This window comes from Lithobates pipiens, unplaced genomic scaffold (assembly GCF_037356315.1).
Source record: "Lithobates pipiens isolate NorthernLeopardFrog02 unplaced genomic scaffold, aLitPip1_a1.2 Scaffold_27, whole genome shotgun sequence".
NCBI lineage: Eukaryota > Metazoa > Chordata > Amphibia > Anura > Ranidae > Lithobates > Lithobates pipiens.
The window spans coordinates 163,804,457-163,828,538 of NW_027507788.1; the positions used below are offsets into that span (position 1 = coordinate 163,804,457).

Consider the following 24,082-nt stretch of genomic DNA (forward strand, 5'->3'; position numbering starts at 1 on the left):
TATACAAAAAGTCATTAGAAAAATTGTACGCATCGAAATGCTGTACATGTCCAAACTTGCCTACATGTGAGAAATCTAGGCGCATATTTTATGTTGGATTTTCTGCTAGCTCTGCCAGCAAGAACCTGTGTTCCATGCAGAAAACACACATATGCCTCTGTGAATAAAACTCTAAATTAAGTTTTTACCCTTTGTTTGTGTGTCTTCACTTCATAGTCCTAGAACTTTTATTGTTTACATCCGTCTTACCTGGTCCTAGGCTAGTCATAGATGTGGAAAAAAATCTTCCCTCCCATATGCCATCCTTCCACAAATCATCAGAATATCAGCACATTCCAAACTACTCATCCAATTGTAACTGACGCTAGGACCCCAGTGCTTTCACTGCTGGACATCTGGAAAAAGCCTTCAGACAAGAGCATCTCCACTTCCTTTATCACTAGCTATTATAACTAGGGATCCAAGTTCCTTGTTCTTACTGACAGCGAGCACTTGTACATATTGTGCCTCCATTTAGGTGTATGTAACCCTCTGTCTCTCTCCAGTTTATAAAGTAGCAATGCTTTGATTCCTTTTATCTCTCTCTGCAGAGAGAAGCTTTTCTTTTCTGCTGCAATTTCACCATAATAATTAACCTTTACAAGAGGCTGTGTGTTGAGCTCATACAGCTGGGCCCTTTCACTTTGATCATATGAGTAATATAAGTCATGATCCATGAGCTGCACACATCTGTTTCCCCACATTACTGTCACACACGTGTAAACAACCCTAAGCCGTGTATATCTGAGAAGCCAATACTGCTCTGCCGAGATAAAATACGGCACTCTAATGACTACAGCTGTCTGTCTTACGATGTCGTCTACTTACTTTTTCTGCATATAATGAGAAGGAAGCGCTACAGAGAGTTATTTGGTTAGTTCAGAAATAAAGTGTACCAGTCACTCAAGCACCACTCTGTGCCTGTAACCACCAATTCAATAGCTGTGCTTTGGTTTTTAGAACTTCCCTGACTTCACCGTCCAATATAATTCTCAATTAGGAGGTAAATGCTCTGCTCTTGACCTTCTCTCTACCTTTCTGATTACACTATCAAAGTGACCTCAGCATATGGTGGAAATACTCTGCTGTTGACCTTCTCTATACTTTTCTGATTACACCATCCAAGTGACCCACGTGTTGAGTGCAAAATACTCTGCTCCTTGCCTGCTCTCTACCTTTTTAAATACACAATCCAACATGACCTCTGCATAGAGTGGAAAATGCTCTGATCCAATCTCTATCTATCTTTCCAGATATACCATCCAACATGACTTCTGCATGGGATGTAAATACTCTCCTCCTGACCATCTCTCTACCTTTCTAATTACACCACCAAGTGAGCCTTCATTAGGGTGCAAAATACTCTGCTCATGGCCTTCCCTCTAGCTTTTTGATTACACCAAGATACCCTTGCATGGATTTATACTCAGCTTTTGACTTTCTTTCAACCTTTCTGATTAGACCGCCCAACTGACCCTTGCAATGGGTGAAAAATTCCCCCTAGCTTTCTAAATTAGAAGCCAACTGTCCTGGATTTTCATGACAGTCCCACATCTATCCACTCTGTCTCAATGATGCTGTATGATGGGCTATGTCCCAAGATCACATTATCACCCCTATTTCAGTTATTGAGCATGCTCAAGCATTGAGGGGATTGTAATTGAGAATGGGCAGTTCCTGCATAATTACAGACAGGACCACCCAAAAAAAGTGGGCATAATTTGGGTCCTGGGAAATGGGATGGAGATGTTAGCAAGTATGCAGTAGGACCATAGTGTAGACAATGCCCTGCTCCTGGCCATATCTCTACATTTCTAATTACACTATCCAACATGACCCTTCTGTAGGGTGGAAATACCTTGCTCCTGGCCTTCTCCCTACCTTTATGATTACACTGTCCAATGTGACACCTTTATAAGGTGGAAAATATTCTGCTGCTGATTTTCTTACTTCTCTTTACTCTTTGAATGATCCACCCAGCAACCCTTCCAAAGGCGTCTATACTCACCTTTGTTTGCTTGCGAAAGTTCCTTAGTATGCACGGCTGTCGTGCAAAATCTCCTGGCTAGACAGCGTCTTCTGCGCATGTCCAGAAACATCAAGTTAATTTCTATAGAAAATGGCAATCACCACCAGAATGCATAATAGATGGCCTCTCCACTGGAATGAATAGGACTTTTTCTAAAAGTGAGCCAGTGGGGATCTTTTTGGAGTCAGGGCAGGTAAATATGGGAATTTGGGGGGTATCAAAGGATAACTATATTAAAGTACAGTTACCTGTTCTTTACTGTTTCGCTTTACCCTGAATGAGCATATGAGCATCTTTACCATTTTTATCAGATTTCCTGACCCTACAGCCAAAACATCTTCCTGGCTTGCCTTTAAGACCACAGTTTAGTCCCTTGTACATACATCCCCCTGCTGAGATACTGTGAAATAGGTTAATGTGTATAAAGCAGACCATATTGCTGAGTACTGTCATTATCCATACCTGCCACTATACCCGCTAATGTGAGCCATCTATTTATAGAAGGGATTTAATGGCACAGATACATCATGGGCGCAGTGCGAGAAACCAAGAGCAGCATTTGCTCTTTAGGATGAAGTGGCTGCAATTTTAAGGACTTTTGTATCTTGGAGATGAAAAACGTGCGACGTTCGTATATGAAAATAATTGTTCAATGTGTAAGCACAGGAGCACACAGGTCTCCTCACAAGCATTCAGTACATTCCTTCTGAATATTAGTCTTTTTTTACACACTGTTTCTCCTTATTGGGGGGGGGGGGGGCTGGGTTTTTGAAATACAGAAGCCTTGCATATTTCATATAGTACTTGCAGGCTCTGCTGGCTTAATTACAGCTTGTATTGTACTATTCAATGCAGAGCGGAGTATGGAACCGGCAAGAATTTCTGCAATTTTTACCTTTAAAATTAGGCTTTTTTTCTGCTGTTCTTTTGCCTTAGGGGCTTTGAAGAAAATAAACTGTGCAGCAATGGAGTAGTGTATTAAAATGCAACCAGATAGATAATAACTTTTCATCATTAATTTACAAATGTACGGCATTTGGTGTATGTATGCTTGTGTATGTGTATATGTATATATATATATACACACATACATACACACACACACACACACACACACATACATACACACACAGTGGAGCTCATAATATACCCTGGCTGAATTTATGATTTCTTGGGCATTTTTCAGAGAATATGAATGAGAACACAAAAACTCTTTTCTTTCATCCATGGTGTTAGTGTTTCAAGATGCACAATAAGAGGTCAGTTGAAGAAAGTTGGGCTGCATGGTCTAGTTGCCAGAAGAAAGCCATTACTACGCAAATGCCACAAAGTACCATGCTTAAAATACACCAAACATCACAGAGACAAGCCTCAAACCTTCTGATTTGGAGTGATAAGACCAAAATGTAGCTTTTTGGCCACAACCATAAATGCTACATTTGGAGGGGAGTCAACAAAGCCTATGATGAAAGGTGCGCCATTCCTACTGTGAAACACAGAGATGGATCACTAATGTTTTGGGGAATATGTGAGGTTCAAAGGCACAGGAAATTTGGTCAAAACTTATGGCAAGATGAATGCACTATGTTATAAAAAAAAAAGTACTGGAGGAACATTTGCATTCATCAGCCAGGAAGCTGCACATGGGACGTACAGTACTTGGACATTCTAACATGACAATGATCCAAAACACAAGGCCAAGTCAACCTGTCATTGGCTACAGCAGAATAAGGTGATGGTTCTGGAGTGCCACCCTGGTCTCCACTCCGCCCACCCCTTCCAATTTCTATTTTTTGGTACCCAAAAACCATCCCATTCAGGTATTCCCCCATTGTATAATTTGGCGATTGGCCATGAATGTCACTAAAGCCCCTAAACTTCATACCCATACCCCACTCTGGGACAACCCGCAACTACCTGAATTGCAGATTGTCCCTGATTACAAACTGTGGATTGCTCAGGGGGTTATATTCCTTTCACAGGTCATAGTTAACAGCACAATTACATCTATCCAAGCCCTCAAAGATGGATTTGATCTGCCCAACCACATGTTTTTACGTTACCTCCAACTCCGACATGCCCTCAACTCACAATTCTGTGATTCTATCCCTAGCCTTGACTTTTTATACCTGGTGGATCTGGTTATGGGTGAGAATCCTAAGAAATGAATCTCCACGTTCTATAACCACCTCACACTACCTGCAGCTAATGACCATGCATACCTACTGAAAACCAAGTGGGAATCTGACATTGGGGTTGTGGAGGATGAGGACTGGGATGAGGTACCAGCCTCCTGTAAAACAGTATCTCCCAAACTGTCAGACTGCCTCACCCACTTATATGAACTTCACAGGTCCTATCTTACACTGATTCGTCTTTCTAAATACAAGCCGGACCACAGCCTTGCCTGCCCCAAATGCAGAGACCCCAGCGGAACCTTTTATCACCTGCCCCTCCATCCAAGGTGGTCAAGTTCCTTCTTAATCGCATGGGTTCCCCCCTGACCCTATGCCCTCCTCAATCTCTACTGAGCCTCCTTCCCATCTCTGAAGAAGAGAAATATTTAACAATTTTCTTGCAAGAATCCCTGTTTCTGGTCAAAATGCAAATAGCCAGGTCCTGGATCAAGGCTTCGCTCCCTACTATCCAACAATGGATCAGAGCAGTAAATGCTACTCTCCCCTACAAAAAAGTTATAGTCACATAGAAGTTGCCCAATCAAATATAACAAAATATGGGACAGGTGGCTGGAGGACCCCTCTACATGCAATGAAGCGGAGTAGTACTGTCATTCATGCTCAGTGTTTATCCTACTATTCCTAATGTTGGTATGCTTTCCCACATTGGAGCTCTCCTGCACCTATGTAATACTAAACACGGAGCTGGCCTTTGACCCCCTACTGGGGCATATTCAGCCATGGTGACCATGCACTCCAGTAACTCGTGGTATCTGAACCCCTTCTATGTCACATTTTATGTATCAATATGGTCATGTCAATGTTATATCCTTTGAGACAGTGCCTGTTGCACTTTTTACCTGTCTGTACACTTATTCAATATGCTCAATAAACTTTATTTTGATGATAACAAAAAAAAAGGTTCTGGAGTGGCCATCTCAGTCTCCTCATCCTCATCAATATCACTGAGCCACTCTGGGGAGATCTCAAACGTGCAGTTCATCCAAGACAGCCCAAGAATTTACAGGAACTGGAGGCTTTTTGCCAGGAGAAATGGGCAGCTTTACCATCTGAGAAGATAAAGAACCTCATCCACAAATACCACATAAGACTTCAAGCTGTCATTGATGTTAATAGGAGCAATACACGGTATTATGAACTGGGGTATGTAAATGTTTGATTAGGGTCATTTGGGTAGTTCAAATTGTCATCATGATTTAAAAAGAGTACACACAGTTGATTAAAAATAAATGGCTTTAGCCAAACACTAACCATGAGTGAAAGAAAAGTGTTTGTGTCATCATTCATATTCTCTAAAAAATGGGCAAGAAATCATAAATTCTGCCAGGGTATGTAAACTTATGAGCACCACTGTGTATATGTATGTATGTATGTATGTATGTATATATATATATATATATATATATATATATATATATATAATTCCCAGCTACTAAACAACCTGATTGTTGTGGGTAGTATGCTCACTGTTCACTCATACTTCATATCCACCACTTGGGGTATACATTTTGTGACTTAATGTAGCAATCATAATATATTCTCAGGTGATCCTACTATAAAGGTTCTTGATCAGATTGTTATAGGGTGTCAACGCTCTGTTCCTCTGTCACAATTGTGCCCGTCATATGCTGCCCTAGTGCAGCCTAAAAAGTGGCCATGCCATCACACATTGTGCTGGCTTGTTTCATCTTAGTCATTATCAGGAAGACCGTTCAGAGTTAAAATGTGCAGCTGACACTGAACCTGGTGCATACAGACAGAAAGTGCCTGGAGGAAATCAGCAGTGCCAGACAGGAAAGAGGCTGAGAAAAGGTGAAAACAGGTTGGTATGCAAAAAGACTTTTTATGATACACTGTGCTTTAGACCAGTGTTTCTCAACTCCAGTCCTGAAGTAGTCCCAGCAGGTCATGTTTTAAGGCTTTCCATTATTTTCCACATATGATTTGGTTAGTTTCATCACCTTAGTAATTACCACAGCCATTTCTTCATGGGAAATCCTGAAAACATGACCTGTTGAAGCGCCTTGAGGACTGGAGTTGAGAAACACTACTTTAGACAATAGATTTACTCCAAATAGCATTTAGATCTACTCCAACAAGCTTCCTGTGTGTAAGGTGGTGTTTATATAGGAGTGGTTACAGGTGTCATGGGTTGGATTAAATTGTTTCCCTGAAGGGGATCATAAAACATTAGATCTGTTCTGTCTGGTAACTGCATCATAATCTCTATATTTATCAGAAGAGGAGACTGCTCTTACCGGTACTGGGTAACTGCCGGGTTGGCCTTGGCTGCACAGTGAAACTTCACCACGTTATCCTCCAGGACTGGCTGTGGATCCACTGTCAGATTGACCAGCGGTGGATCTGAAAGTGTACAGAACATCAGTTTATACTGTAGGTTCAGGGTCCAAGATTTACAACAGTCCCAATAATAATGCATTTCTACATATTTGTAAGTCTGCCAAAAATTGATATTTCAGTTATAGCTGGACTCTAGCTAAACAGAGACACACACCGGGGTTGATTTTACTAGAGGCAAATCGACTCTGCACTTTGCACTAATTTTCCCCAGAGCTTAGTAAATGTGGTGAAGCTTCACTTTGTAAAGAATACTCAATCAGGTGGGACACATGACTGAATGATGGAAATCAGCAGAGCTTCACCACGTTCGATAAGCTCTGGAGAAAATGAGTACAACTGAACTTGCACAGAGCACAATCTATTTTGCCTTTAGTAAATCAACCACACTGACTTGTGATGTCATAATTTATGGCTCTTTAACCACCTACTTGTGGTGCTTCAGCCACCTTGTTTCTTTTTTTTGACCCTTACAATGTATTCCTTATAATATAAATTTGTAGTGTTAAAAAGAGTTAATATGGAACCCATATCAAGGCTCTGGCAGGTGTGCGTACCTGGGAACTCAAGCACGGGGATTTCACCATCAGACAACAGAAAGGACTTGGGTAGTTTAGGTAGTTGGACTCTCCAGCATCCCCCAAAGGCTAACAAAAAATTAGATTCAGACGGACAATCACTATATAGATTGATCTCACTCATCTTTCTCATAGTTACCAACTCCCCCTAATTGTAATTTTCATGTTTTAAAGATTTATCTTTGGAAATGCTGAGAACTTTAGTCACTGTGTTTTTCAAGATGACCAGCATTTGCCATACTGTATATATATATATAGCATTTTTTTTTACATCCCATATTCAGTTTTTGTATTTTATTATTTCAGACTTTTCTAAAGCATTGATGTGCAAAAAATCTTTTCAATTTACTAAATCAAGGGACACGTGCCTTGCTATTTTCCTACTAGACATCCATGTGCACATTTAGGAAAAGCATAAAATTGACACAGAAGACTTGTGGCAGCTAAAGGCAAGTAGCCTGCCCCGCCCCTCCTAAACACCTCTTTTGTGTGCATGCTTTTTATATATATGTGTCCAAGGATAGACCCAGGTTCAAACATCAATTACTCTAAACAGATCCACAAGAAAATTTTGTTATCGAATTGTAATAAAAGCAGCCGCCTCCACCAAGGTGGGCGGAGTAGGGTCAGGAGCGGGTTAAACACGTTTGCGGAGATGTTTTTATTCCAAAGGAACAGCACCACATTTTACTAGTGGATCAGTTTTGAGTGCTGGCTGTTTGAACTTAGGTCTTCCTGTACTTGGAGGGCGTCTTGCCATGCGCCATCTGCAATTGACTAAGAAGGAACCTGCCAGATCAAGTAAGCTGACCACTAGCTGCCATGAGGACTAACAGGTGTGCTCAAAAGTTTGCACACTGTGGCAGAAATCGTGACATTTTATCATTCAGATTGAAATTATGACTGATCATGCCGAAAATAACTTTTATACAAGAATAGTAATCATTAAAGAGGGATTCCACCTACAAAAAAATATTAAAAGCCAGGAGCTATAAATACTACAGCTGCTGACTTTTAATAAATGGACATTCACCTGTCCCGGGTTCCAGCGATGCCAGCAGCCGAGGCCGATCGATCGCTCGGCCCTCGGCTGCTGCCGCCACCATTCTGGGTGAGGGAATCAGGAAGTGAAGCGAATCGGCTTCACTTCCCGGTTCCCTACTGCGCATGTGCGAGTCTCGCAGCGCAATAGGAATTGTCCGCGCTGTCTCTGAGACCCGTGTGTGTCCCAGCAGACCGCGCGGCAGGACAGGAAATGGCGTAGACTCCCACGGAAGTCTATGCCCGGAAGTGGGTGTAAATACCTGTCTTTGACAGGTATCTCCACCCCCCCTCCCCCCTGAAAGGTGCCAATTGTGACACCGGAGGGGGGGAGGGTTCCGATCAGTGGAGGTTCCACTTTAGGGTGGAACCCCGCTTTAAGATATTTATTATATCATATAGTTTTTTGGCTAGTTTTGAAACCATAATAACAGAAACCACCCAAATGGCTCTGATCAAAAGTTAACGCACTCTGGAATGTTTGGCCTTGGTACAGACACACAAGGTGACACACAGTTTAAAATGTCGATTAAAGGCTAATTTCCCCATCTGTGGCTTTTTAGATTGAAATTAGTGTCTGTGTATAAATAGTCAATGTTTTTTTAGCTCTCACGTGAATGCACTAAGTAGATACTGAGCCAGGGGGAGCAGAAAAGAACTGTCAAAAGGCCTGCATAACAAGTTAATGGAAGTTTATAAGGAAGGAAAATGATATAAAAATATATCCAAAGCTTTAAATTTACCAATAAGCGCTGTTCAATCACTTATTAAGAAGTGGAAAATTTGGGGACTCCCAATACTAAGCCAAGGTCAGGGTCACCTTAACCCTACCTTAGCCAAGGTCAAGAAAGTTTTCAGCCACAACTGCAAGAGGAATTGTTTGGGATACAAAGACAACCCCACAGGTAACCGCAAGAGAAATACAGGCTGCTCTGGAAAAAAAAGTTTGGTTGTTTTTAAGGAGCACAATACAACGATGCTTGAACAAAAATGATCTGCATGATCTAGTTGCCAGAAAGAAGCCTTTACTGCTCCAATGCCATAGTTGCTGTTCACGGTCAATGGGGATTGTGCAAGCAGGATCCCAGATGGACAGATGTAATACCACCAGTTGTCAGTGAGACATCTGTTTGCTACTCTTAGCCTCAGTTACCTATTTTTTTACATTGCCAAGAGATATTTCCTCATTATGAAGCCAGCTACATCTGTATCAGATATGGCTATATTTCTGATCTCACAGTGGAAGTTATTTAACACCAGACATAATCTTTATATGAGCAAAATCACTAAAAATCACATTCATTGGAGCTCATTTAAGGAGACCGCAGTGTGAGGTCTCAGTATTTCCCAGGAGAAATGGAGTTAATTCTAATTATTTTCCAACGTGTGTTCTTCCGTACCAGATGCAGTTTGCAGCCGTTAATAGCATTTTTAATTGCTTTTCTGTGCAAGCAATTCAGAGCAAGCAAGATCTTTATTCACAATCTCATTTCAAAGTCTTCTGATAGCTATTACCTCTTTCATCCATCCAATTAGTATGTCCCAAAAAGTAGATGCTGCTTAATACCCAGCATTTCCTGTGCCTTCACTCATAAGTGAAACACGACTATTAATACTATTGTTCTGCAAAATTTAGACAATTATTTGGACTATTCAAAGGCAGCAGACTGGGATCCGACCTCTTATTACAAAAGGGAGGAATTCATTTTTCCAAACATCTGAAACACAGACTTCCTGTGCAGCACATAGTTGCATTCTGTAACCTAACATTGACAACATGAAAGAGAGAGTCAAGTTCCTGTACAACCACAGTCAGTTTGTCGTTCAGACACTTTGATAAATGAGGCCCCTTGTTCCTGTTTGTGATTTTCAGTACTCAAACTCATAAACCCTCCATTTCTGTTCTCTTAGCTTAGTGCAATGTCAGACTAGCTATCCTGTCACTGGTGGAAACTTGCCATTAACAGGATTGATAAATAGAACATGTTAGAACATAACCAGTAAAGGATGTCTCTTAAGACCCTTGAAACATGTTGTTCTATTTGTTTTTTATATACAGTATCTCAAAAAAGTGAGTACACCCCTCACATTTTTGTAAATATTTTATTATATCTTTTCATGTGACAACACTGAAGAAATTACACTTTTCTACAATGTAAAGTAGTGAGCGTACAGCTTGTATAACCGTCTAAATTTGCTGTCTCCTCAAACTAACTCAACGCACAGCCATGCCTAAACCGCTGGTAACAAAAGTGAGTATTTTGAGGGGACAGCAACTTTACACTGCTATACAAGCTGTACACTGTACACATTGTAGCAAAGTGTCATTTCTTCAGTGCTGTCACATGAAAAGTGTAGAGGGTCAGCCTGGGGCAGGATTAAGAGGGGGTTAATTGAAGAAGGCAAGTACTTCCTCTTCAGGCCTGCTTATTATCAGGTGTGCTGAAAGTGTCAGTGTGGAGTTGTTGAGTAGGAGAGAGAGAGACACAGCAGCAGGCTGTGTGGAAACGTCCATTGCTGGAAGGTGTACCTGCTGGGTGAGCTTAAACCACAAAAAGACTTTAGTTGTGTTTGGAACCATGAACTGTTACCGCTAAGCCTGTGGGCTGATGAACTGTGAGCTGTACCTGGACAAGTCTGTCTGGTCTTATGTTTTGTTTTTGCTGTTTTGCTGAATAAAAGCCAATTTTATTTTACTGGACTGCCTCTGAACCAGCTCTTCACCCCTCTGATCCCGTACAAAAGATATAATAAAATATTTACAAAAATGTGAGGGGTGTACTCACTTTTGTGAGATACTATACTATGATGAACTAAAATGATTTGGACTCTCAGCCATCAGCGTGGTGTACCTTCTCATCTTAAAACCCAACTCCAGCTAACTTGAAAATTATCCCTTGCAGTGAGGCTTTGCACACATTGCAAGGGTCAACTGCTTGTTTAGTTTAGGGGAGAGTAAAGGCGCGTTTACTTACCCGATCCTCCGCTCGCCTGGAGGATGGAGCTCCCACACATGTCAGCGGGGGACTGTCCCCTGGTATCATTACATCCAATGCAGGACTATTGATCTTTTATTGGTCTTTATGACGTCAGGACCTTAGACCACCGGAGCATAGGGTAGAAGATGCTGTGGGGCCAGTCTAGCAGCATTTGAGGATAAGAAACTAAATATTTAAAAATCCTCTAGACCTAAATGAGCAATTAACCCCTGCAGTGAGGGTACAGACCCACTGCATGAGAATGTTTCCAGGTTTCCCAAAGTTGGGCTTCAATCTCTCGAATTTAAAGTGTATGTCAGGCCACAACATTTTTTTTCTCCTTTTGGATAGATTGGGGAAAGGTTAAAATTCCTAACAGGTTTTTACTACTATTTGAGCCTCCATTAGAAAGATTTCCCTTCTCTTCCTGTTGCGTTGATAACGCTTTACTTACCAGACAGGAAGTAAGGGGATCTCTTCAAAGGCAACGAGACAGAAATAAAATGGTTACCTTAAGTAACAGTAAAAGGTACAGACGGCCTATTCATATACCATGGGTTATAGCTTTGTATCTTCAGATCTTTATCCAAGTATGGAAGCCTAGAATGCCTGCCAGATTTAAATTTCTGTCTGTGTCCCTGATACAATTTTTTTTCACGACTTACTCTGTGGGTAAACCGCTGTGGCAGGAAATGAGGGTAAATCTCTCTAACAGAGCCTCACATTTTATTAAAAACCAACAGGAGCTCCTCCCCCACGCTATCCAAAACTAAATAGAAAAAAAAAAGGTTTGGCTAGACATAGACTCTGTCAGGTCCAAGTGGAGCTTGCAAAATCCCCAATATATAGTAAAGAGCTTTTGATAAAGTACAGGGTCAACTGTCACATGGACAGTGAGGGCCTCTTGAGCCCAATAGGGAAAGAGAGCCTTGACTGATGGGGGCATGGCCAGGTGTCGGACAAGGTGTTTGATGGTCACAAATGATTGGTGGAAACATGGGGGAAGGGATGGGCCTGAGCTCAGAAAACATGTGCCCCCAGGGATTTCTGGGTCTTTTGGAAGAAATGGATGGAAGAGATGCCTACCCTCCTGCCCCATTTCTCTCTTTTATGGTAAGTCACAGCTTGCTGCGGTTCCTTGACCTTGCGAACATTTAAAGTTGCTGTAATGGGCTATGCTTTTGATGAAAAAATTGGAAGTAGACCGTCTGTCCAGCACTTATGGTAAGGACAGGCCCCACCCCCCCTTTTTGAATTGAGTGCTCACACTACAACTGTGACTGGCACTGGTTAAATGTCTTCACATGTTATGTGTTGGAATTTAATAAAGCTGTGGCCTTGCCCTTTCCAACCTAATGGTTGTAAGGGTTTTATTTAGTGGGGTGAAAGCGCAAGGGTGGTGGCGGGTTTTTTTGATCCCATTATGTTACATTTTATTTGTACCTAGGCCCAGCAGTCATGGTTTCCCATTAATTACACTGGGAGAGACAATTTACCAGCAACAGTTAGTAGGGTCAATCTGTATTTTAACAGATTGGTCGTTTTAAGCACGGGAGATGGCAGGAGAGCACGGGAGATGGGCAGGAGAGCAGAGGAGATGGGCAGGAGAGCAGAGGAGATGGGCAGGAGAGCAGAGGAGATGGGCAGGAGAGCAGAGGAGATGGGCAGGAGAGCAGAGGAGATGGGCAGGAGAGCAGAGGAGATGGGCAGGAGAGCAGAGGAGATGGGCAGGAGAGCAGAGGAGATGGGCAGGAGAGCAGAGGAGATGGGCAGGAGAGCAGAGGAGATGGGCAGGAGAGCAGAGGAGATGGGCAGGAGAGCAGAGGAGATGGGCAGGAGAGCAGAGGAGATGGGCAGGAGAGCAGAGGAGATGGCAGGAGAGCAGAGGAGATGGGCAGGAGAGCAGAGGAGATGGCAGGAGAGCAGAGGAGATGGCAGGAGAGCAGAGGAGATGGCAGGAAAGGCTCCTGCTTCAGCTGGTACCCTCTCCACCACAGCTTCTGGGGTAACTTTCCTGCCTCTGAGTCGGTCTAGCCCTGGTATTGGCCTATGTAGCTAAAGAAATAAACTTTACTTCTATATCCCATTCATTTTCTAGTCAAGCTTCTTATGAAACTTATGTGGATGGCTCAGGGTTGGTATAATTTTCCCTTCTTTTTTTCTTTTTTTTCTTTACAAATAGATAATATCTGGGCACCTCATTGCAAACACTGTCAAGTTATTAATAGATTAATAAACAAAGAATATATTATAAAAAAAAATATACAGAGAAGTACAATAATCAATACTTTGGTCCTTCTAATGTTGAGATCAAAATACTGATTTGATGCGTTATTCTGTTTAAGCTCTTGAATTATTGTTCTCTGAGGGAGCAGAATACTGCGTATCTCGCTCTCACCTCTATTCACTTGGACACAAAAATCAATTCTGTAAATAGTAACAATGAACATGAAGCTTAGATGGAATGACAGCCTGTTCATTGGGTAAGAATAATCACGGGTGTTATTCACAACACTTTGATCCTCATATATGTCAGGTGTTTTCCGTAGTTAAAGCCAAGTAATTCTGTTCTTTTCTCTGCAATGTTCCTTCATTTAGGTTCCTTTTAGTTGATCTATCCGAACAATCGTATCACTTCCTTACTAAAAGTCTGTATATTATATCCATGCGAAGGATAAGGCAGCCCTATTGATGTTTATTGGGATATAGTGGCTACACGGACGCAGCCTCTAGGCCCAATTTAAGTGTTGTATGGGTGCATGGTGCAGACTGTGTATGCGTTTGGGACCAGCGGCTGTGTCCCAACAGACATAAATGGGCCGCTTGCACACAGATGCATGCAACACCTGTGCATCCCATAAAGGCAAACAATGCCCTTAGCACGGAAAATGTATGCCCATGTGAATGAGGTCTAAATCCTATGACTGGCAGCTGCATCTTGTGGCCAAAATGTAATATATTTTTTTGAAATAACTCAGTGAGAAAATATGCATTTTGGCCACTAGATGAAGTTGATGATTATAGGAATCAATCTATTACAGAAATGATTCCCCTAAATTCTTGAAACCTGCACAAATATGTGTGATATTCGTTCAACAGATCTACAAATAGACCACAAATGTGTCTCTATTCACAAGGTACCAATGATTTGTTTTCTATCTGAAATTATGAAAGGATGATTTTGCAGGGAACCTTTTAGTATGTTGGTGTTAAAGGTGTTGCTTTCCTGAAGATTGTATGGAATGCCACAAAGTCACCTGCAGACAAGTAATATATATTTTTTTGTCTTGTTGGCTAGATGTGCAGCTACAGTATAAAGCACATGGCAGAATCAGCCATGGGGTCAATATTCACTGCATTCTAACATGCGGAAGGTTTCGTTTTCTTGACATGGTGGTAACCTAAAAAATGCCTGTCTGCATTGTGTGTGGATCAGTCCCCCTCAAATTGTTTGAATAGGCGTGACTAAAATGTAACCTCCCTCTGGTCCTCTTTGTCATGTCCCAGCATTCATTTTTTTCTTCTAACCTGTTCCAGGAGCGTGAAAATAAAGTAATTACTACCTGTGATGGAATCATCAGGCTTTTACAATTTTTATTTTTTTTTATTTTTTTAGGGGTGGCAGTTGGGAGCTTAGCTCCTATTGATATACAGTAGCTACACCACCAGGCACTTATGGATCCAAAAACCTGTTCACTTCACACAATGTATGAGCGGGCTCTTTAGAGTCAAAGAAAGCAGCAGCATGCTTGTTGGGAAATAAATCAATATAAGCATGTGCAGAAGGGCAGGGAGGGTTTTGTACATCAGGCAGAGCAGACAATGCTGCCTGGGATTTTAGAGCAGCAAGGGAATTACACTGTCATTTCAAACAGGAAGCTAGGAGCTCACTGGATTTCTGGCAGAACAAGTATTTTTGTGCACTTCATTTTTGTATCATTTTTATAGGGATACAGCATGGGAAAATGTGCATTTATTGCAATTATGTACTGATTTAAAAAAAAAAAATTGTAAGCTCATATGTTAAAGCATCAGTCCTAGCAAAGTCACAACCTACACTTCTCCCCTGCCTGTGCCACATGGGGAAAAGGTGGGTTAGCTTAAAGCAAGGTTAGAAGGAAGACCTCTCTATTTGTACTGGTGACCTAAAATGACAAGATTTGAGTTGTAATGAGAACAAGAATAGAAGGAAAATCTTCCAATGAGAACACTTGCTCCAGTGATAACGGTCTATGTGAAGAATTACCTTCACTTTGAATAGGTGTGCCTTTACTTGTTTTAACTTGCTTTTTAATTTGATTTTTCTTTACTAAAAAACTGAGTGAACGGAGTTTTAACTATTCTTATCCTATCAAACACTAAAAATTGGCTTTGGCTTTAGATACATTTTTAAAATATATATCAAGCTAACCATTGAGAAAATTAAGTAATAGCTCCTCTTGAAATTGTCGGATGTCACTTTGGAACGGCATGCTCCAGATCAAAACAAGAGCAACCAATCAAGAATCAATAAAGATTTGATAAGCCGCCATGAGTAAATTTATGGCACTATCACCATCCCACCCCCTAACCCTTGAATGTTGTGATTTGGCTGTGGTTGTTCTTGTCAGCCGCTCAGTTCAGGGTTGTTTCAGGGAATTTATGGAAAATGGCCAGTTTCTGCATGCTTCATTACTGCTTAATGGCAAACTATTAAAGTGCATATCTCGATTACCAGGCTGCCCAATCTCAGCTTCTTTCCCAATTTAATTTCTCTTTAATGGCCTTCCATGACAACAATTTATAAATTCTTAATCAGGAATCTGTAAGGACTTGTGACATATGAGACAAAAGGGTGAATTACAGTGACAAGACTTCCAGGATAGCCATACTGTATGAGATACTACTGACCTTTGAGGCCTATTTACAAAAGGTCAGAATGGGTATGTCCTCCTTTTATGCATAGGGAATGTGTCTGTATGGAAATATCAACTAAGGTTAAAGTAATCCAAGTGACTTTATTTTGCAGAAGACTTCACCAAATGTTGTCTTTTTGCAAATGTACATTTTGCTGATAATGTTCTTCGTCCTAATATTGGCACCATCCATAATTTTCAATGGAAAAATAAACATTCCTAAAAGGTGAGGCATTTTTGAATATTCACTTTTTTCTTCACCAGTATGCCTGCATTTTACTTAAATGCTGCAGCTCTCCATTTTGGTCTCTTGGCCTATCCTACTTCCTTAACCACTTCAATACTGGGCACTTTCCCCCCTTCCTGCCCAAGACAATTTTCAGCTTTCAGCGCTGTGGCTTTTTAAATGACAATTGCGTGGTCATGCAACACTGTACCCAAACAACATTTTTATAATTTTGTTCACACAAAAAGCTTTCTTTTGGTGGTATTTGATTGCCCGAGGAGTTTTTATTTTTTGCTAAACAAATAAAACAAGACAAAAATTTCGAAAAAAAAACGTTTTTTTTGTTTCTGTTATAACATTTTGCAAATAAGTACATTTTCTCCTTCACTAATTGGCACTGATGAGGCTGCAAGGACTGGCACTGACAAGGCGTCACCGATGAGGTAGTACTAATTTGCAGCCCTGATAGGCGGCACTGATGAGCGTTGATAAGTGGCACCGATGGGAATTGGTAGGCAGAATGGATTGGCACTAATAGGCAACACTGGGCATTTATGGGTGGCACTTATGGCCACTGATAGGTGGCACTGATGGGCACAGATGGGCACTGGTAGGTGACACTGATGGGCATCACTGTAAAGGAGGCACTGACTGGCATCATTTGTGGGCACTGATTGACATTCTTTGTGGGCACTGTGTGGCATCCCTGGTGGCCATGGTTGGCATACCTGGTGGTCATCAGTGGTGGCAATCCATGATGGTCCTGATGGCATCTCTGGTGGTTCTATGTGGGCATCAATCAGTGCAGACCCCCCCCCCCCCATCAGGAGAGCAGCCGATCAGCTCTCCTCTAGTCGCGTCTGTCAGACACGAGTGAGGAAGAGCTAATAAACGGCTCTACCGGTTTAGATTGTGTTCAGCTTGGATTGGACACGTGGTAAAGAGTTTCCATCAGAAACTTTAGCTAGAACGGAGTTGCAGTGTGTCAGACTGACACGCCGCGACAACGGTCGCCACGGGGCGCACTGGCTTGTTATCCTGCTGGACGTCAGTTAACCCAGTCAAGATAACTGAACCACCGCCCAGCCATTATTTTGCTATAGATCGGGCAGGAAGTGGTTAAAGTATGGGTAATACATGTCCTGAAATGCTTGACCAGTGCTATGAGAATTTGTTAGTCACTATGTATTGGCATTTGGTCATATGGTATCTGCTGAAAGGGTATATCAGAATTCAGACTGTTCCACAACTTCAGCATAGAATACTGTACATCACCAAATGCCCAGGCATATCATCAGGAGATCCAGAAGCAGCAGTTTCTGTAGCGAAGGTAACACATGAAGTAGTGAGATGGGTAGGACATTTAAAAAAAAAAAAAAAAAAAAAGTATCTGATAAAAGAAGGTTATGTGATTTTCATAGCTGCCAATATTTAAAAAAAAAATGATAGGGACATTTTACTATTCAAAGCTGAATTTCACATTTCTTTTCACTAGAACAGAATGGAATGATCAATCTCAGCATAGATCATACCTCTGTACCATGTTGCTCGGTTGTCTGCAGATCCCCTGATATTCCTGGGTTTAGTTGTGGCTTTGTATTATGTAGTACTCTGCATATCTTGTAACAGACTGTCTCTTCCACAGCCCATTTCTGCAGAAGCTAGAGTCTGTAACACTCCCCTTTTGTAGTCTTTCAGCAAATGATGTCATTTCCTTCACAGCTCTGATGGCGAGTGAGATTGAATACATCCTAATTAGCATTCAATCCTGCCCAGTCACACCTACAGGAAGAGTACAAACCTCCCAAGTCCCACCTCCCAGATTACATCAATTACACAAGAAGGAAACACCTTCATATAATATATACAGCCGCTCCTGAAAGCTAGCTGTGCTGCTGCTGGGCAGGAATGAATGGATCACAATTATAATTAAATCCTGCCCAGTTACATATGCCAGCCAGTGTGAACATGGAGAGCCTGACCCTCAAATCCCACCCTCCCAGAGCCCTGCTCTCAGTGAAGTGATCCATTGACATATGAAGGAACCCCCTTAATAATAACATCCCATAGCCCTTCCTCTGTAGTCTTGCAGTAAGCCATTATGCTTTGGCATGCTGAAAGAGAGGAATGATATAATTCATATTATATATATATATATATATATATATATATATATATATGAGACACATATACAGATTTTACCAGCCACATGAAGACCCAGAATCACCCACAGTAACCCTAGAAAACTCACCCACATCAACTCCTAGAACTGGGACAAGTGACTCCCATAGCATGCCCTGAAGCTATAGAGCAGTGATGGAGAACCTTGGCATCCCAGATGTTTTGGAACTACATTTCCCATGGTGCTCAGCTACACTGCAGAGTGCACGAGCATTATGGGGAATTTAGTTCTAAAACATTTGGGGTGCCAAGGTTCTCCATTACTGCTATAGAGGATCAAAAGGAGGAGGAGTGACATCACAGATATAGGAACCTGCTGTATACAACTAAAGGAGGTAAGTTACACACAAACTGACAGGGGGTTGTGATTCATTTATATGCACAATACATCTCTTGCTTTGAGGAGGAAAATCTGGAGTTCTTCTTGAATATAGGTATTTTGGCCTATTATCTACAATATTTCCAAAGGTTAACCACTTTATGTTAAACCACGTACGATGTACGTCCATTTTTTTGAAGAGGGATATCTCAGTAACAGCAGCAGCTGCTGCCACAACAGAAATATCCATCTCTTCAGGCGCCGGACAGTTTATGATAATGGTAGTCTCTGCGGCGGGTTCACTGGGAGATCACTGTTATCGGCAGTGGGAGAGGTGCCATTCCCCCCTCCCGTCGCTCTCCCGTGCCCTCCGCTGCTTAGCGGAGCAGTTGGTAGCGGCAGAGGCGAACGGGTCCTTTCCTATGCTGGGTATGGAGACGAGTGAGGCTAAGATGGCCCCCACTCGTCTCTATACCATAGGAGGGCGGAAGCGACATCAAAATATCACTTCCGCTCATACCTCTTAAAGGAACATTTTTTTCAATCTCAAATTACATAATTTTTTTATTTTTTTTATTGCATTTAACTCAAAATATGAGATCTCATATTTAAGAGGACCTGTCATGCTTTTTTCTATTACAAGGGATGTTTACATTCCTTGTAATAGGAATAAAAGTGATCCATTTTTTTTTTTTAAAACAGTGTAAAAATAAATAAAATCAAGTAAATTAAATAAGAAGTTTTTTTTTTTTTTTAAACACCCCCTCTCGACAAGCTCGTGCGCAGAAGTGAATGCATACGTGAGTAGCGCCCGCATGTGAAAACGATAGTCAAACCAATCATGTGAGGTACTGCCGCAATCGGTAGAGCAAGAGCAATAATTCTAGCCCTCCTCTGTAATGCAAAACATGCGACCTGTAGCATTTTTTAAATGTCGCTTATGGAGATTTTTGAGGGTAAATGTTTGACGCCATTCCACGAGCGGGCGCAATTTTGAAGCGTGACATGTTGGGTATCAATTTACTCTGCATAACATTATCTTTCACAATATAAAAAAATTGGGCTAATTTTACTGCTGTCTTATTTTTTCATTCAAAAAAGTGCATTTTTTCCCCAAAAAGTGCGCTTGTAAGACCGCTGCGCAAATATGGTGTGAAAAAAAGTATTGCAATGACCGCCATTTTATTCTCTAAGGTGTTAGACAAAACATTATATATAATGTTTGGGGGTTCTATGTAATTTTCCAGCAAAAATATTTTTTTATTAAACATGTAAACACCGAGTCTGAAAAAGAGGCCCGGTCCTTAAAGCGGAACTTCCGCTCATCGGAACCCTCCCCCCCTCCAGTGTCACATTTGGCACCTTTCACGGGGGAGGGGGGTTGCAGATACCTGTCTAAAACAGGTATTTGCACCCACTTCCAGGCATAGACTCCCACGGGAGTCTATGCCTCTTCCTGTCCCGGCTTGCTGTCGGCTGGGACACACACGGGTCCCAGTGACAGCGTGGACCATTCCTATTGCGCTGCGCGACTCGCACATGCGCAGTAGGGAACTGGGAATTGAAGCCGCAACACTTCACTTCCTGATTCCCTCACCGCGAATGACCGCGGCAGTAGCCGAGAGATTGATCGGCCTCGGCTGCCGACAGCACTGGACCCCGGGACAGGTGAGTGTCCATTTATTAAAAGTCAGCAGCTGTAGTATTTATAGCTGCTGGCTTTTAATAATTTTTTTCCAGTGAAATCCCTCTTTAAGTGGTTAAAGTAGCTCCATAATTTATAGAGGCACCTTCATTTTGCATATGTTTATAAATGCGTGAACCTAATATTTAGATGTAACTGATTTTAGTTAGGTTTACTTTAGACTGGCTGAGAAGAGTTTTAGATTTCCGAAAATAAAATACATTCCAGAGACAAATCTTCAGAAACTTTAGCAAAAGTGACCGCAACCACAAAATCTCTGTGTGGTATCAATACTACCCATTAGTGCAATGTGTCTGTCTGTCTCATTAATTGTTGCTTTTCATAATAAGAATAATTATAATTGGCCAGGTGGCTTAGGCAGGTTCCACTTCTGTGTGCATGGAGGGCATCGCAACCTCCAAGCATTTTTTAGACTTACGTTGGATGTTTATGGTGACTGTTGTGTCTTTTCCTCCTGGAATCGCCTTATTGGTGGCACGACACGTGATGATCTGACCATTCTCGATGTCCATGGGTGAGACAAAAAGCGTGCTTTTGATACTTTCCCGCTTTCCATCCTGCTGGTGTGTCTGTAAAACAGAGAAGATGCTTTTAAGAAAAGTTATAGAAAAATACCATTGATCTAAATTACTGTTCCCCAGTATGGTAAGATCTATTCAAACGCGTTTCCAATTCTGCCTCATCTTTGCCACGGGGTCTCATGCTTCCTGCTGCATTCCTTATAATGTAAATAAACAAAGAAACTGAACAGGAAAAGTAAAAGAAGGCTGGTAATGGGAGCAGCAGGTGGACAGACTTGGGAACTTGAGTACAACATAGATCTTTCTTTTAGACAGAAATAAGCATCCAGTGATTGAAATATCAACTTTAGTTGTACTAAAATGTTAAAGTGTACTTGTTGTGACTTGCAAGATTCAAAATTGTCAGCAGGTTTTAAATGAAAGCTCCCAGGTGTGTCTGTCTATATATCTTCAAAAGTTCCCAGAAGCTCTAAAATCTGGGGAAGTCTATTTTGCAAATTCTGCTTTCTCCAGTGACGTGAGTGCTTTGGTCCTTTGCTTCTGTCACTGGCCCATCACAATGATGGCCGTTTCCCCGACATTTGTGGGGTGTGGTAGATGAGGGAAGTGTGCCTAAGTGCCTTCCTAGCTGAAGTCATTATTTGCATAATAAAGAACCTCCCACCCCATGAGAAAGTATAGGAAGACACAGTTGGTACACTTTACAGCAGATTTATGCTTGAGTAACAATCATGTACTGACAATTTTGAAAGCCCAACTCCTGGCAATTTATTTTTTTAACTTTTGATAGAAAGTTGTCTGTGACCCCCATTATGGAGATTTTCCACCACTTCCAGTCATTTTGACAAACATACAAGAAATGGAGTGGTTGTCACAGGGGCAGGAAACCATAAAAATATCATGGGCCCATTCATACAATAGCTATGCAGTAACGTGTATGTACAATGCACATTACATGTGTTCATGTGATGCATTGGTATTTGTTCGGCATGGCAACCCAACGCACTTAGTTGATGGATTTTTGCTGCAGATTAACACATTAAGGCCTCGTGCAGACAGAACATTTTTACAGTTGCTGTTAGGGGCGCCTGACGTTTTTTTAAACTGCCTCTAAACACCCCTCCATGTTAGCCTATGTGTCTATACACACACAAACAGGCATTTGGAGGCATAAGTGTTTAGGGGCAGTAAAAAAAAACGACAGCCTGTGTGTCCAGGAGCAGAGGCTCTTAAGGTGTAGAAACGAAAAAAGCCAAAAAATGATGCTAAATGCTATAACAAGCCCAATAATTAATGACAATGTAGAATGCCTCTCAAGGTAGGTTGATAGATAAGTGTAACATTGGCATAGGTGGTAAGTATCAAGAAATCCATGTAATTAATAAAGGTGACCTATAATGGGAACTAAGGGATGGGCAAAGAGGGTGGAAGGAAAAAATAATGGGAGTGTAAGGTGCACTAGGTAGGGAAGTATACCCCTATTGTCACTTAAGCAACCACTTTGAATATAAGCATAGTTTGCATAAAGAAAACAGACATAATCAAGAACATAAAAATGCAATGGGATATACCTGTTTAGCCAGTGAGCAACTTTTCAAACATGTATGTACAAGAATATTCTATCCACTAAAACCATGTGGTTAGACATTTGGTTATAATAAATATCCCCTAAAAATATATAAAAAAACATTGTCTTTCCTCAGTTGAGGCTGATATGTATTCTTCTACATAATTTTGGTAAAAAAAAAAAAAGTCACAATAAGCTGGTAGTGCTCTCCATTAATCTATAGTCTTCCACCAATTTGAAATACTGTTGAATTGTTGGTGGTGTGGATGTTTTCCACAGTGCCAGTGTGCAGTATTTACCAGCGCAATACAGATTTTTTTTTTTTTTTTAAATTGATATGATATAGGAATAAAAACTCAGATGACTTAGGAATTGTCCTTTCTGTACATTTTTGGGAAATCTCATGTACTCATGTCCAGAAATGATCTAGAATTGGGCAGGACCAACAACAACCATGTAGCAGATCTCAGTGAAGTTGTCCACGTCTCCACAAAGGTTCAGGGAGGGTAGGATACATGGAATTCGGCACCGCAGGAGTACGGTACCAATGTGTACCTATCTTATATCCAGATTTGTGGTATTTACTACTTATGGAAGATCAAAAGGACACAGTGAGTATTTTGGGTTGTGCTTCTGTAAAAAAGGTAATGCCCATATCCTTTTCTCAGTGTTCCAGATACTGTAAAGGGGTTTTCGATATTTCTCTAAGGAGCCATTAGAATTAATTTTTTATTTTTTTTTTGAGCGCAGGTTTGCATCTATTGTTCTTGCTCTAGCTTACTCTGTTTATTCTCTCACGCTGTATCTCTCTTCCTCTTTATTTTCTATCTGGCTTCCTTTTAATACAAAAGCAAACAGAAACAAGGAATGCAAACATAAAAAAAGGATTGATTATGATCATTATATGTGTACATTGGAATTTAGATATATTTTAATAGTATTTGTGTGCATATTTAATAATAGTTAAGTGCCAGTATAGCACATACTCTTCATTGTTGTTAACTCGGAATTCGGAATGTATCCGTTTCCTCCGAGGAGTGCAATATTTCCAGCAAATTATGTTAAAACCTCTTCAGATCGCCAAGCCCCTACTTCTCCGGAAGGAGGCTGTTTACTTCCATCAACTGTTGCACTAAGGTCACCATGGAGATGGGATATCAAAGGCTATTGAGATGTTATTTCAGTGATTAAAAATAATAAATGAGAGAAGGGAGAATTTTATGGCCTAATAAAGAGTAATTCACTTGTCTTGTATTTAGTGTTTCTAGAATGAGATCCACAACGTGATACGAGCACACATGACACATAGATGGCATCTTGCTCCTTCACTCAATCTGGGGTGCTTAATTAGAAATGGATATGTATTGTTCTTGTGAACAATAAAAATACACCCAATTAACCGTGACACTGTTACCTTCTTATCTTTGTAATGAATACTCTAAGACAC

The 24,082-nt window shown here is 41.2% G+C and overlaps 1 protein-coding gene across 4 annotated transcripts in view; it reads right to left on the reverse strand.

The window, feature by feature from the left end:
* KIRREL3 (kirre like nephrin family adhesion molecule 3) overlaps positions 1–24,082 on the reverse strand; it is a 1,324,921-nt gene that overhangs the window by 243,005 nt on the left and 1,057,834 nt on the right. For all 4 annotated transcript variants that reach the window (XM_077457844.1, XM_077457843.1, XM_077457846.1 and 1 more), the window contains exons 6-7: positions 20,966–21,116; positions 6,525–6,630 (exon numbers count right to left, since the gene is read on the reverse strand). In XM_077457844.1, coding sequence (XP_077313970.1) covers positions 6,525–6,630; positions 20,966–21,116 — 257 coding nt within the window. The remainder of the gene's footprint in view (positions 1–6,524; positions 6,631–20,965; positions 21,117–24,082) is intronic.